Below are 15,328 nucleotides of genomic sequence, written 5' to 3'. Positions count from 1 at the left end.
CGAATCCCCCTCAAAAACTAGACCGAAAATATCAGAAAGCCGATCTTCGGCCCAATGGGCAAGTGTGTCGCACCCCATACGGCGAGAGAGAGAGAGAGAGAGAGAGGAGATAAATTAAGACGCACGTCTGATTTACGGCTACGGCTATGTGTGTTTTTTCTAGGCTCGAGCCGGGCAGTGTTGAAACCAAAGAGCACCGAGGAGGTCTCCGAGATTCTACGTTACTGCGACCAGGAGAAACTTGCCGTTTGCCCACAGAGCGGTAATACTGGATTGGTCGGTGGAAGTGTGCCTGTATTCGATGAGGTCGTCGTCTCGATGCGGCTCATGAATCAGATCATCGACACTGATCAGTTAGCTGGTGAGCAACTTAGATGCAGCCGTGATCATGCACGATGAAGTACGTCATATAAGTGCTCGCGGTTTTCATGGCGTTGCTTGATTGTTAATACGGCAAGTGGACTTCATTTTATGTTCCTGTTTGTGCCTGTTAATGCGCTTTATGCACGGAGTGAAAGTAGGATGACTTGCATCATCCGTCGAGTGTGAAAAAACGATTTTATCGAGCACTTTTTAACCCTTGTGACTAATTTTCGTGTACTGTATAAATGTCGAGATATTTCAATAATTGCAATAGCTGTAAACGATGCGGGATTTTATTTCTCAATGCAATAAGTCATTCGATTTACGAACAACATTTTTTTCCAATACTAATAACCATGCAAGATGATAAAAATTGTTTATATAAGCTGACAAATCTCAATTTCAACAAAATCTTTTAAATTTCATATTATCGTATGAGTTTTAATTGACAAATCCGACGATGCGCGTCGCGACAAAAATACACGACTAAATAAATATGTTACAGCTTTCATAATGATACTAATATAAGTACAACGATTATTTGATTATTATTAATTCTACTAATTGTGTTATAGATATATAAATTATTGAAGTTATTGTAACATATTATATTTGAAAAATTGTTGTAAACTTTTCTAAAGATTGAACGTAGATTGAAAAACACTTTCAAGTCAGATGATAAAATATTGATTCAATCGAAGAAAAATCCCAGCGTCGAAGGAAGTTAAAAACACTGTAGTCTTTGGCACACATCTGCTTAACAAAGATTGAAAGTCTTTCTCTCTCTTTCTCTCCGAGTTATAACGTTGATGGAAGGTCAACATGAAATCTCTTCATAAAAAGGATATGCGGCTTTGAAAAGTTAATAGCAGTACCAGTCTGGAGTACAGCACGTCGTCCTTTGAAGTCGAGAGACAACAATGAGAGAGAAAGGGAAAGAAAAAAAAAGGGTCGAGTGTCAGTCGGTCCCTGTCTACCTGAACACGTGGACATCAGTAGGTGGCCAGTTGCGCGGCCGAAAATGCCTCAATCCATAAAAAAGAAAAAAAAAAACGAAGAAGGGATCGGGTCAGAGTCAAGGCCGCCGCGGTTTTCTTGGTCTATTGTGACTTTTTGTTGTTATAGGCTTCACGCTTGTTTATTCAAGCTTTTAAATAAAATGATTTGCATAAATTGCATTGTTGCGCTTTGCACTTTCGAAAATAGTAAAGTGTAATGTGGTGAAAAGATTTTTGGTACAATGGTTTTTTCACGAGATCTTAAATTCGCCGAATGAATAGTTATTTTCTTTTTTTTTCTGCTTATCGATTGGCGCAGCTTGAACAATCATATTTTTGCCGGATCCAATGAAATTACAAAGATTTAATTAATCTCTCTTCCGCTAATCTCTGTCTTAAATAAACAATATTTCAACAAAGAAAATACGAGAGTAGAGCAGGCAATGCCAACATAGAATCGCTATCTCGACGGAGACAGCGTAACGATTCCAAGAATCTCGAAAACTCGCTCATTAAAAAATGTGAAAAAAAAAAGAAAGAAAAAAGAAACAAGAAGTCCTTGCACGGCAACGAAATCACGAGCGTGTAGAAGCGGCCAGCAGCGACGCAGTCGTGTTTCGCGGCGTGGGCGCGATAAACTGCGCTTTTCTCGCGTGTCTACCACTAATGAGAGAGTCTCGCTTTGGCTCTCCTAATAACGACGCTAATCTAGATCCGGAGAGAAAGAAAGGGGAAGGGGGAGAGCAACAGTACCGTAATCCGCTGGCGCTACCGGCTCTCGCTTTCGTTTCTTCCTTTTTCTCCTGACCACACTCGACCGAACCGAGAGAGAAAGAGGCGAGAAAGGGGCCGCGAGGGATCGCTGCTGCTGCTGCTACTTTGGAAAAAGAGCTCTTTTGGTTTTCGTTGCACGAGCGTGCGACTTTGCCCGTAATCGTTAGGGTATCGTTGTCATCTCGTTCGTCTGGCATAGACTCATGGACGCGCGCTGTCAACTTTGAATATTTTTAGTATCGTCAGACCCTAATTAATAAATGCTCCAGATAGCAGAAAATTGCTTCATTCCATAAGACATCAACATTGTCCTAAATTAAAAATAAATGTATCCTCGTTTTCTTAAGTGACTGAAAATCGATATTTTAAAATTGTATTCGGGTGATTCAAAGTTATTATTGAGTTTGTCGAAAGTTTCACCCCTTTCCGCTAATCGCATACTAGTCACGCGTTTATACATCATTATGATTGCATACCCTATTGCCTAACCGTCTTTCGAAGGCAAATCAGGATTTGACTACGAGGTATTTTTATCCGTGTGTAGAAGCGAAGCAGTGACCTTTTTGTTTTTGTTAAATAAAACAAAATCGATCATCAGTTGTAAAGCGCAGCTTTTTAATATCCGGATTTATACATTTCTTCAGCCGAGCTGCGATTAGTATTCAGAAGCGACACCTAACTGACACTTGACACAAAAATAGCAGCTTGGAGTCGTTAGAAATAATAATTCAGTTTTCAGACTCCGCAGCTCCCTGGGTCCTGCGCTACTGCGAGCAAATATTGATTTTCAAATGCCGCGCCTCGTAGCTTTTAGTACCGAGCGGATCACTAAAGGGCCTTTCCGTGGGTCTCGTCGTATTCGCGCGACCGGCTGAGCAGTCGAATGCTTGCAGCGACAGATCCAAGGGATCTTGGTTAAACCGAATTCTATGTCACCCCGTCTGCCAAAAGCCAGATGTCTAGCCTACTCAAACGTGTTGCGCTAGTGGGATACAGCAGGCGTTGCAAGGGTTCCGTATATTCGTCATTGGCGTTGGGTCAGTGGCAACTATCCATTTATTTTTTTTAGATCAATTTTCTTGATTTATCTCGTACACTGGGCAAATTCGTAAATTGGAACTTTGATTTTTTATTCAGACGATCGCGATCAAGACGCGCGACCAACATTCACTTATCAGTACGAATCACAGCAGATCTCTCGCTAACGGTAAAGAAATATCTGTTCTTTGTGCAGGCACGCTGGTGTGCGAGGCAGGTTGCGTCTTGCAGACCCTCGACGAGCATCTGAACCGCCACGGCATGATGATGCCGATTGACCTTGGAGCTAAGGGCAGCTGTTTGATCGGCGGTAACGTCTCCACCAACGCCGGTGGCCTGCGGCTATTGCGCTACGGTAACCTACACGGAAACATTTTGGGACTGGAAGCCGTAAGAGCACCTTTAAGATCACGACGATAATAATTTGCCATCGGTCACGTGAATTCTGTTACTCTTGGCCTGCCTGCGCGAACGCGAAAAGAGCACCTGCTCCTAAGCAAAATCACCTTGCTTTGTTCCGAACGACAGCGTCGGTAATTGGTTTCGCGATCGTTCCGACCCAACGCACAACGCTTAACACGCGCTAAGTCGCATTCCGAACGCGATCGGGACAAAAGTCGCGTGAGATACGTGACAGGGTGATCGTGATTGCAGGTGCTAGCGAACGGCAAGGTGGTGGACTGCATGAACACGCTGAAGAAGGACAACACGGGTTACGATCTGAAACACTTGTTCATCGGCTCGGAGGGGACTCTCGGGGTCGTTACGAAGGTGGCTATTCAGTGTCCCACGATGCCCAAGGCCATAAACCTCGCCTTTCTGGGTGAGCATTAGTTCAGGTGCACCCATCATTATATTATATCTCCCGGCAGGCCGCGCCTCTCTCTCTCGTTCTCTCTCGTTCTCTCTCCGAAAAGGATGACTTTTATTGTGTTCCGCTTTTAGTGTAACATTGTATGGCGAGGATATATGTAAGCTTTTATAAAGATTTACGAATGATGTGTCTATCTGATTCAGCTGTAAATTTTAATTTTTTCTTGTTTTTCTCAGAAATTCGCAATCATTATTCATGATTTGCGGGATAGGGGGGGGGGGAGTTCGCGATACTTTTTTAAGGTTAATTATTATCTGGATGTAGATGTCTCGTGAACTTTCGGCATTTTCATCACTTCTTTCACGGCAAATACGCTAACGAACGCAACGTACAGCGTCCTCAATAATAATCGTTCGATTTTCATTTGGCAAGGCATGAAAAGCTTCGACAAAGTGCTGCAAGCGTACAGCACAGCGAAGAGAGATGTGGCGGAGATACTGTCGTCGTGCGAGATGATTGACCGCGCGTCAGTGGAGAGTGCGAGGGACGCGCTGGGCTTGAGAAGTCCTTTGTCGTCCGAGCACGAGTTCTACGTCCTGATCGAGACAGCCGGTAGCCAACTGTCGCACGACGAGGAGAAACTTACCGCCTTTTTGGAGAAGGTCATGGCCGATGGTATTGCTGACGATGGCACTGTTACCTCGGAGCCGAGCAAGATCAGGGTGAGTCTCGCGTGCCCTAGCTTTTTCCATTTTCGGGCTCAAGTCCGAGCTATCGAGTTGGCTTACTTTCGGTTTACTGGCGCGACCTATCCTAAGATGAAAGCGTTGATCCGTTCGAAAGGATCGCGAGAGGCTTCTTTGAGATTTACGCAGTCCATACGTGCACGACCGTCTTGTTCGCGCTGTGAAATCCAATCGAACTTGAAAATAAAAACAGCACCCAACCCCGTGGACGACGAGTTATACAAAGTTTTGTTCGCGGGGAAAAGAAAAAACAAAAAAGAGCAATAGAGACAAAAGTTATCTAAATGCAAACGAGGCGGAGAGTCTATGTTGCGAACAGCCATAAACGCGAAGGTTCTTCTCGAAGGAAGAATAACTGCTTTCCGAACGCACCACGCGTGCCCGCGCGCGATCTGCGTTCCCTCTGAAAAATTGTTCACGTGCAGAACATCTGGGAGCTGAGGGAGAGATTAACCGAGGCCCTGACGAAGGAAGGCTATCTGTTTAAGTATGACGTCTCGCTGCCCATGGCGCACTTCTACTCGATAGTCCCGGTGTTACGCGAACGACTCCGAGACTGCGGGGACGTGCGCTTCGTCAACGGCTTCGGCCATTTGGGTAAGTTGTCGCTCGCTCTCGGCCAGCCTGCATTTCGGCAAATCGATTTACCGTTGGTCGTCGCTTTCTTCCATCCGCGCCCGTCGAGCTTTCGCTCGCGTGGAACGCGAGTCGCCCGAGCGATTATTTATGCGCGCGCGACCGCCGGCAAAACGAGACCTCGCTGGTGGCGCGTCGAGGCTGTTTCTCATTTTCGCTTCTCTCCCTTTTTCCTCCGCGCGTGAATTTTTCATGGCGTCGCACGACGGGCTGATTTCCGAAAATCGAGCGCAACGGGGAAGTTCGGCCGAGCGCCGAGCGCCGAGCGCCGAGCGAAGGGGGTCGCGCGCGAAGACATAATTCAGTTTGGGCTCCAACTTTGCGGGAAAGGCCATAAGCTCATTTGGCGCGGGGGGAAGCCTCGCACACACGGACGCGCGCGCCGGAATCTCCGAGCTGTCCGCGCGTTGTTTTTGCTCTGCTCGCGGCTCGATTCGGCTGCCAATCTGCGCGCCCGCGTCCGATCTTCCGCGTGTCGCTTCGACCGCGAGGCAACGGACGTCTGCGGGCCGTGGTGAGCCGGGCGTGACTCTGTTTTCGGTTTCAGGCGACGGCAACGTGCACGTGCAAGTCGGCACCCGCGACTACGACGCGCGAGTGAACGATCTGCTGGAGCCCTTCGTCTTCGAGTACACGTCCAAGCTGCGCGGCAGCGTGAGCGCCGAGCACGGCATCGGATTCAAGAAGGCCAAGTTTCTGCACTACAGCAAGGACGAGTCGGCAATCGAGCTGATGCGTCTCATGAAACGCACCATGGATCCCAACGGCATACTCAATCCCTACAAAGTTATTTGCTGAGGCGCTTGCTGCCGACTGCTGCCTTGTTATATATGTATGCGCGCACACAGACAGAGGTTATTTTCCTCTTTCTTTCCTTTTTCTTCCCTCTTTCTTTCCTTGTGCAACCTGTATTGTTGTGTCTTTCTTTCTTCTGTTACTTTTTTGCGAAGGGGAGCCGAATGTGTGTATTGTTATATCGCATTTGTAAATCATAGAAAACTTACTAAAATGGTGACTTATACATTCCGAAATTAACGTTGCTCAATTGCAAATCATTGTCAGGACGACAGTTTGACATTCCAGTGGCGTTATGCACGTCGAATGTTTCATTGGAAAAGCAATGTAGCATCGAGCTGAGATTACATGTACAGTAGAACGATGTTTTGCGATTGTCGCTACTAGCCTAAGCTACCGTAAGTGCTATTGTTGATGTTGTTGTGTAGCCGTGGATGCGTAAAGCTGATGTCATTGCCGCTGAAATAAACCGCGTGCACGCGCTACGAAACGTAACGTTTTTCATTGGAACAGCCCAAACTTGGAGCTCGACGACGTCGAGAGGAGAAAAAAGAAAAGACAACAATGCGTCCTCATTACGAGCGTTGAGCGTGCCAGCGCGCAGACGTCGAGGCGCCAATAGAGCGACGAAGCTCCGAAGTGGGCAACAGCGTCCGCGGCGGCGCGGCGCATTTCGCGTGCGATTCGCCAAATCTCGCGAGACGACTTTATCTCCGTCTCGTCCCACGCGTCCACTCCGAGACAAGCGCGCTCATTGTCAACGGGGCGCGCGCGCTCGAGCGGCCTTCTCCGCATTCCACTGGCTCCCACGGCTGTGCCGCTCGAGCGCAGCGCGAGGGAAGGCTTCGCGATACGAGCATCGCCCGCCACGATTCTTCGCGGACGATTCGGTCCTCCGAAACTCGACGATCGCTAGCCACCCCAACCGCGGCATCCCCCCCTCCCACCCTTCCCAGCCGAACCTGGCCTTTTCGAAATAATGCAACTCTAATTCGTCGCGCAAAGCGATCGATATGTACTCTCCGCGCGAGAACGGCAAAAGGTGGGGGACCGGAGAGAGAGAACGAGAGACTACGGCACGCGAAAATAGCATTGTGGCCCTGCACGCAGCAAAGTGGAAAATCATTACGGGCGCTTCTCCGCTGTCGCGCGCGCCTCCGTGATTAATTGACGAGAGGCAAAGCCGCCGTTGGGCTATTTCAAGTGCAAGCCCCGCGAATTCGCGCGCGTCTGCGCCACTTATTAAAAGTACATCGGCCTCCCCTGGCTGTCTCTATCTCGTTCTCACTCGTCCGTCCGCGCAGTGGCGAAACCGATGCCTCCATCTCTCGGCGCGAAACGGTAGCTAAAGGGGCCCCGGTAGCTGGTAAAGCAGCTGTCTGTCGCAGTGTCGACCTATTATATGCCTTATTGGCCATCGACGACAGGATTCGCGCTGTTTCTCGATCGATAAGATCTTTTGCTGGCGGTCGGCGAGAAGCGACGAACGAAAAAGATACTGATTGATCGTCTCCCCAGCAGAATTTTCTTTGATGACGAATCAACCTTGTGGTCGTTAATCTTTATTTGAGTTCTATACGTTACGAAGACGGTAATTCCAGTGCTCTGTGCAACGCTCGATTCATCGGTAACGATCTATAGGACCAAGTGCTGTCTCATTCGATCGTTTCTTTCTTCAAACCAATGACAATGATATTGTAAGCGGAGCACTTGTATTTCAATCTGTTTTCTTTTAGAGTTGGAGTCGTCTTTGAAAGTATAAATTCGTGTTTCTTCGATGATAATTGTCAAATATGCATTCCAGCCGGACGCAACATGCTCCATATACTTCGAAATTATTCGCTATCAGTACGCTATACGTTTGAAACAATGTTTTTAACCAATTCAGATGCTTTACGCCCTTTTTTCAGGTAAATCTTCGCTATTCTGTAAAAATAAATGATTTTGTTGGATTTTCCTCTCGTTATAGTATTCAAAAAAGAATCTGTCGGTCAATTTGCCGCGAATCTCATCCGGCTTCGAGTCACAAGATCGATCATCGATAAAGAAAGTTAAATTCAAAAGCAATAAACATTATCATAATATTTTTTTTGTACATCAACAGTAATCGATGGAACATCACATAAATCCCATGAAATTTCCGCATCTCTTTATCGAATAATCAATGCGTCTCTTCAAGCTCTTGTAACGGTCTTGCCCTGACAAACTCGCAATGCAGCGTTCGTAATCGTATCGAGCAGCAGCGAAGATTATCCGAACGAAGTCCTTCTAATGGCGGTGGCCTTGCCACAAAGTCAAAACTGCACTGTCGTCTCTGTCACCTCAACGGCTTCCATTTGAAAGTAACGCGTCTTCGCGAATCGACCATGGACATAAGGGCAGCTTACGTAACAGGTGCTCGCAGCCGTCGACTTGCCAAAAAGTGCGTCGGGCCTGTCTCCTTCTTTATCGGTGCTCTTGCGAGGAACGACCACTACCTCCATCGCTCGGGACGACCGCGAGTCAGATGCGTCGGATGGCCGGCAAGATAGAATTACTTTTACGTTGAAAATTTACGTGCGAGTGATCCGAGTGCACACTTGAATCTTCATTAAGCCGCACTGTGTTGCTTGTAATGCAGCGATCGAATAAAAGTACGTTGCAATGATATTACGACGATGTCTGCTATAAGGCGTTCGTTGCAATAATATTCGCATCGTTTTATCACATTGCAGTTAGTTTTGCACCGATGCATAGATGATACCGTTCGCAACAACTGCCCAAATAGTTGAATATACGTTGATGATGCCAGTGTGCAAATGGCGATTGTAATTATTTACGCATACTTGCAGCTACAGTTAGATCGTAAGTTACATCGGTTGACCTTTGTCCAATCGCTACTATTATTAATTTCATCGTGATTTTTCGCAGCCTAATTTAGGCTTCAAACAAGCTACCACACCAAAGCAAGAACGTCAACAAATAACAACACGCGTGAAAAAGCTCGCTGCAGATAACGAAAAATGGGAGAGAGAGGTTTTTCGTAAGTCGCAATGACAACGCCCACGCGGCGCGCGCGAGTCTCCCACTCATTAATGCGGCGCTCTCTTTCTCATTAAACCGGCTGCACTCTGCCCAATTGAACGCGTCGGGGTGACGAGTAAAGCGAGGGACAGGCGCAAGTGTATATCAGCGCGTTAGCCTCGACCGGCAGGGCGCGCCGCTGGTATACAACGTCGTCGCGCCGATTGTTGTTTTATCGTTGCGGCCAGCTCTTGAAAGCTAGCACTCGGACTTAGCTTTTTTGAGATAATCAATGAACTAATTGTGTCAGATAGTTCATCGAAAAAGCAATAATATTTTTTCTCTACCATTTGTTAGTCTTGGGTGCTGGGCTCCAAGGTAAAATCTAGAAAATTTCACGAAAATAAAATTATTACTGCATCACTCGTGTTAATGATCTGAATGACAATATATTAATTAGACAACAGTCTGATTAATTAATCGATACTCGGACTAGCAGATTGAATTTAAATAAAATTGGAATGTTGGACAGTGCGCTATCATTAGTTTAAGATTCCATTTGGACTATTTGGAGCAAATCATGAGCAAACAATGTTTTATTTTTATTTTCTTAAATAATTAATTTATCAACGATTTTACCCTGTGTGTCGTTAGTTAGTCTCATTACGATTAGCGTGTCAATTATTTTTTCAAGAATTTATTGAATTTTTCTATGTGTTACCGCACATCGTATCTGGATGCTGAAGCCCAACACCTAAAACTATTTTTTTTAAGGGTTTTTCGAGGATGCATTAACAAATGGTAGAAAAAAATGTTAATTTTTTGATGAACTATCTAATGGCATGATTAGTTTGTCGATTATCTCAAAAGAAGAATCTAGGTGGTAGGTTTTAAGACCTGTCGCAGCCGCTTTCCGTCATCCACTATCGCTCTTTTACGACGACGCGCGTGGCTTCGAATCGACGTGGCTAGACCGTCTGTCTTTTGCTTTTTTTTTTGTTTTCGTCGACGCTTTGAGGAGCACCGCTATTTGGAGAACCCATGGGCAAGGCTAATTGACGAGCTGCACGCAGGAGATATTACTTACGGCGGCCTTTGACGGCGCTCCCTCAAAATCGGCTTTCACTCCGTGATACACCTACTTTCTGCGCGTCTCTCTTTCACTCCTCGGCGGTACGAAAGCGCCTTCGCGAGTGATCTCCGTGTGCTCCGAGGTTAACAGCCGCTGACTGCCGGGGAGTAGCTTAATTTCCGAAATCGCTCGCTGGGAATGATCCTTGGGTGAATCCTCGGTGGGCTTCCCGCTTCTTTTCCGAACGCGGCCCTCTCCCGATTGCGAAGCTCCGACGTTGCAAGCGTCCGCTCGCGCAAAAATAAGCGTTGAAATTGAAGTCGTCGAATCGGCCAGCTGGCTTTTTCTTACGGTCAGCTTTGGAAAATTGCGGTGCGACAGAAACGAACGTGACTTCGCGTCGCTCGTTGTGCGCCAAAGATAACTCTGGAGCCACTTCTCGGCAACGTTAATGATTGATCGCCGAAGAAACTGCGAAACTTTATTTAAATCAGTTGAAGGTAGTGGGATTCGCGAGTGGCTCTCGCAGAAACGAAAAGCAACCATTTCCCAGGAGTCTCGTGCATACAGTTGTTACCTCATCTATTTTACACGCAGGCCTTCTTCGTGAATTGTGAAAATTCGAAGACGCTGCATCAATGATACCCACAACTTTCGGAGAGAAAGGCGCGGTCTCGCTAGCTCGAAGTTCCGGCGATGCGAGACTCGGGGCGGATCCGTGGATGAAGTACGATGTTGTCGAGCGCACCGACCAATTCGTTCGCCGAGCATTCGACCGATAGATAGACAAACGAGCCGCCGCAGGTAAAACGGTCGACGCACTGACAACGGATGAGCCGCGCCGAGGAGCAAATCGCGTTCGTCTTCGGTCCAGCAGCAACGCCAACGGCAGCTGCGACGTGAGCAAGCAAAACAGACAAAGCCGTTATCGGCTAATCGAATCAGAGGGAAGCGGCCCTCGGCGATAAAAACGTCGATAATCAGCCGGCCGCGTTGACAATCCACATTTCCCGCGGCGGTGGCGGCGCTCCAGGCTTTCCCAGCGGCGGCGGCGGCGGCGGCGCGGGTGGGGCGAGGGGGGAGGGGGGGGGGGGCGCTGGCGTGCAGGTGCGTGCTAGCTGGCAGCGCAAGTGTCAGTCGGCTGGCAGGCAGCGCTCGAGCGGCACGCGCTCCCCGTCGCAGCGAGTGCGCGAACGCCGCTCACGGCTTATCGGCAGACGCGCCGAGGCTCCGCTTCTGTGCCCCGCGCGCGCATCGTCCCCGCGCGAGAGCGGTGGACCAGGCCCGACGGGCCGCGACGAGGAGCGAGCGCGCGCGCGCCCCGGCAGCGGCAGGTGGTGGCTGGTGCGTGCGCTGGGCGATCGATAGGCGAGCCACGAGTGTGCGTGCGCGGGTGTGCGTGTGTGTGTGTGTGTGCACGCGAGGGAGAGAGCGTGGGAGGGCGAAAACATCCCAGACGCCGAGGCAGCGCTCGAGGGAGCTTGCAAGCTCGGCGCGGAGGGAGCGCGCGCGAGCGAGCGATGAGGCGCTCGCCAGGCTCGAGCGGCCACCTCGATCGACTCGTCCCCCGCAGCCAGTGACAATGCCGTCCTCGTCGGTCACCTAGGCGCTCGCCGAGAGTGCGCGCTCGCTCGTTGTCTCGGGTTGGCTGCTGGCGGCGCGAGTGCGAGTGCGCGTCGGGATGAAGGAGCACAAGGAGGCCAAGTCGGGCCCGCGGGAGGAGGTCGGCGGCGGCGGCGGCGGCGGCGGCGGTAGCCAGCCGGCCAAGGCGCTCAAGAGCCTGCTGAAGAAGCCCGGCGAGCGGCGGGCCAAGGGCCCGAAGAACCGCGTGGTGATCAACGAAAAGATGAACGAGTTCTTCGCCGCCGACTACATTATCCTGATCAAGGAGGAGTGCTGCGCCGAGTACGAGGAGGAGTGCGACTGCTGCTGCCAAGAGCACGAGATGATCCGGCTGGGCAACTGCAAGGAGTGCCGCGCCGAGCTGAACCTGCGCTTCAACGACGAGGACCTCGACTCGGAGGAGCTGGACTCGGACGAGGCGGACGACGACGAGCACGACCACACCATGTGCGGCCGCGACGCCGCGGCCATGGTCGAGGTGGACAAGGACAAGCCGCTCACGCCGGCCAGGCGCCAGCAGCAGCGCGAGACGCTCAGCCCGCCCGAGGGCTACAAGGACTTGTGCGTGGCCGCCCAGGCGCAGCAGGAGCTCGACGACCGGGAGGAGACCTGCGCAGAGTGCGACTTCTACCAGCGGCAAGCAGGTGAGGGGACGGACGGTCCGCGCGCGGCGCCCGCGACATTCGACACGCCAGCGCGCGGTCGCCTCGCGCGGGTGGCGCGTGCCGCGCGCTCGTCCCTTTTCCTTGTGTCTTTGTTGTCGCGGAGCTCCGCCGTGGCGTACGTCGCGCAGGGCCAACGGGCAGCGATCTCGCTCGAGCGATTCGCGCCGCGCGGCAGACGTTGCAGCGCGGGGCGCCAAAGTTCTCGGCCGATTCGAAGCCATCGCGCGCCCGCGCTCCGCGTTTCGTCGGTGTGCCGCGTTACGAATATGCTCGCGGCCTTCTCACACTCGCCGGTAATAGTCATTACACGCGCGAAACTTTATATCCAGCGGGACGAGCTCTCTCGAGCGGAAGTGGTCTCGCGGTTTCGAGGATTCGCTTTCCGCGCGCCGCGCGCTGAATAGGAAGTGCCGAGCGTGCGCGCGCCTTTTCTGCCCTTCTTTCTTTTCGACAGGAAGCCCAATGTTCGATCTCTCTTTAACTCACTCTGGGCGCCTTCAATTTGGATGATTGCACGCGTCTTTCTTTCGTTCGTTCTTTCTTTCTTTCTTCTTGTCCTCTTGTGGCTTCGGCTCTCTCTCTCTCTCTCTCTCCCTCGCTTCGAAATCATCGCGAGGAAAATAGGCGCGTCTGGAGAAAAGAATACCTTGGTAAGTTTCCGCGCGCGACCTCTATGAGACCGATCCGATGAAAGCGAAATCAGCTTTTGGGGATTATCATACGTGGGAAGAGCGGAATACGGACTCGTCGGGTGATCGTTCATAGGTGGAAATGCCGTGCAAGCGAGGTTATGCAGCCGCTTTCGAACAATTGGATTTGAACTTTTGTTCGGCGCAGAGGAGCGTGCCAACTTATTTATCGCTGAGAGTCGACAACTTTGGCGTGCTTCCTGCAGGGAAACGACACTATGTCTTCGCGCGAAACTGCCAAAACGCCGCTGTCTGGTGATGGTGGCGAGGGGGACAAAATGAGACGAGAAATCGACCGGAAAGGACGATGTTCCGTAGCCGATGGTCTCTGAGATATAAACAAGCAATAACCGATACAAAGCACTTATTTATACCTAGCCGAACAGACGGAACTTGGCCATTGACGAATAAATTCTCCTTCATCGCGCGTCAAAACAAATAACTTAAAAAGAAGAAGCCTAACGCGCTCATCGGAATCATCGCGAATCGATGACCCCGCGCGTAAACAAAAACTTTCGCGACGATAGCCACGCGGAGAAAAAGGGTAAGTTGCTTATACTTGACGCCGCCGTGAGGCAATAGCACCGAAGGCGAGAAATCGTCCGCGACGAAATCCCATTAGCGTGCGTTGACGTCACGCGGCCCGTGCGAGGCGACGGCGACGAGCAGACACAATACCAGCGGCGTCAAGCTCCAGCGCGTCGAGTGGCCTTGCAGTACGGAGTTAAAGGCTACAAACCAACGGCGATGACGATGGTTTTTCGGGGGCTCGGAAGTAGGCCGAACGTGCGTTTTTCACCGACGCAGAAACGGCTTTTTCTCCGCGTCTTCTTTCAGTGGAGGGCCGACGCTCGGCGCGTAGAGGAAGCTAACGTGCGTTTTGAATTTTCGGGGACAGTCGCCGAGGTTGCACTCGAAGGGCGCGCGAGCAAGATCTAATCTCTCGTGACGTAGCCCAACCGCTATGCTCTCAAGTGCGATGTAAAAGTTGGCCGTTGCGCAACGCGACGCGCTTTACGATGTCGCGGCGCGCGCGTTCGATGATTCCGTAATATCGTGCAGAACTATCGGGAATTCCGTTCGTCGTGCTCTGGGCGACGAGGTGGATTTCCAATAGGGCCGAGCGCAATTTCGAAGTCGAACGAGGCTGCAAATAAAATTTACAGCCTCCCGCGTTTCGCGCAAAACGCGCGGCACTTTATTAAGCCAACTGTGCTCTTTCCTTGCCTCCCGGATACTTATGCGGGAGGTTAGGAGTGGGCGCTTGAGATCCTAATGATTTTGCAGGGCGTTTCGACTAATGAATTACCTTTCTCTCGCTCGCCGGAGCGAATGCCTCTCAATTACCCGGTCGATCTTGTATACAAGGCGTCGCTTAAATAGTATCGGCGTTGGCAGGACGAGTGCCGCGGTGAAATTTCTCGTTTCCGTTGCGCTCGCGAGCAAACCGGCAAAGTTCTGTGAAGCTATCGAGAACGACGCTTGAAATATTTGTATAAGACGGAAAGAACTGTGCGCGTTGGTTTCTCATGTTTAGCACTTATTCCAAAACCAAGATTCGTCTGATTTTATGATTTTCGCCGATAAAGTGATGCCCGCGGCTCGCAGAATCAGCAAACGTCAAAGTCCCAATGCAAAGCGCGCGATCGAGGCTTCGTCTCACCGCGCGGTCGTAGTGATTTTGGTGTTCAACGCAGTCGCGGCGAAGCGCAAGACCAGAGATGGCCTTGCTCGCTGGCGCCGTGTGACCGTGTTCGGCGTGGTAATCCAATTAGCCCGGCTCGCAGGCGGAAGAGATTTGCACGACGGTGAGATGTCGCAGCGAAGCGAGTCCGGCAGGCCGAGTTGACGTTCGCCGAAGAGCCGAGTAGCGGCGAGCGGCGCACCGGTTGCGGGGCGCGCGCACGCGGGACCGGAGGAGGAGATCGGTCGGTACTCGCCACAAGTGGTCGCGACTCGATCGAATCGTCCGACTGTCGCGCACCTGCCCGAGCTGGGACCGCGAGCTTTGCTGCGCTTCCACGTAACGAATTCGACCACGAGAGTGCGGCCCAAAAAACAATGCCCTTGCTCGCCTGTCGCGCGGATCCTCGCGAGCGGCACCGATGTAAC

General features: G+C 50.7%; 2 protein-coding genes across 2 annotated transcripts in view; both read left to right on the top strand.

Annotated features, from left to right (window-relative positions):
- The window catches only part of LOC131672550 (D-2-hydroxyglutarate dehydrogenase, mitochondrial), a 36,227-nt gene extending 29,556 nt beyond the window's left edge, over positions 1 to 6,671 (top strand). Inside the window, exons 3-8 of the mRNA XM_058949852.1 lie at positions 164 to 361; positions 3,370 to 3,563; positions 3,828 to 3,996; positions 4,420 to 4,709; positions 5,159 to 5,330; positions 5,917 to 6,671. Of these exons, the coding sequence (XP_058805835.1) occupies positions 164 to 361; positions 3,370 to 3,563; positions 3,828 to 3,996; positions 4,420 to 4,709; positions 5,159 to 5,330; positions 5,917 to 6,167 (1,274 nt within the window). The 3' untranslated portion in view covers positions 6,168 to 6,671. The remainder of the gene's footprint in view (positions 1 to 163; positions 362 to 3,369; positions 3,564 to 3,827; positions 3,997 to 4,419; positions 4,710 to 5,158; positions 5,331 to 5,916) is intronic.
- A 4,723-nt stretch (positions 6,672 to 11,394) lies between these two features.
- Positions 11,395 to 15,328, top strand: part of LOC131672545 (uncharacterized) — a gene marked incomplete at its 3' end in the record, with an annotated part of 31,432 nt that continues 27,498 nt past the window's right edge. Inside the window, exon 1 of the mRNA XM_058949843.1 lies at positions 11,395 to 12,506. Coding sequence (XP_058805826.1) covers positions 11,921 to 12,506 — 586 coding nt within the window. The remainder of the gene's footprint in view (positions 12,507 to 15,328) is intronic.

This window comes from Phymastichus coffea, unplaced genomic scaffold (assembly GCF_024137745.1).
Source record: "Phymastichus coffea isolate CEN01 unplaced genomic scaffold, Cenicafe_Pcof_1.1 PCOF00153, whole genome shotgun sequence".
Taxonomy (NCBI): domain Eukaryota; kingdom Metazoa; phylum Arthropoda; class Insecta; order Hymenoptera; family Eulophidae; genus Phymastichus; species Phymastichus coffea.
Note: the sequence above shows the minus strand (reverse complement) of the source record. Positions and strands in the feature narration are given on the sequence as shown.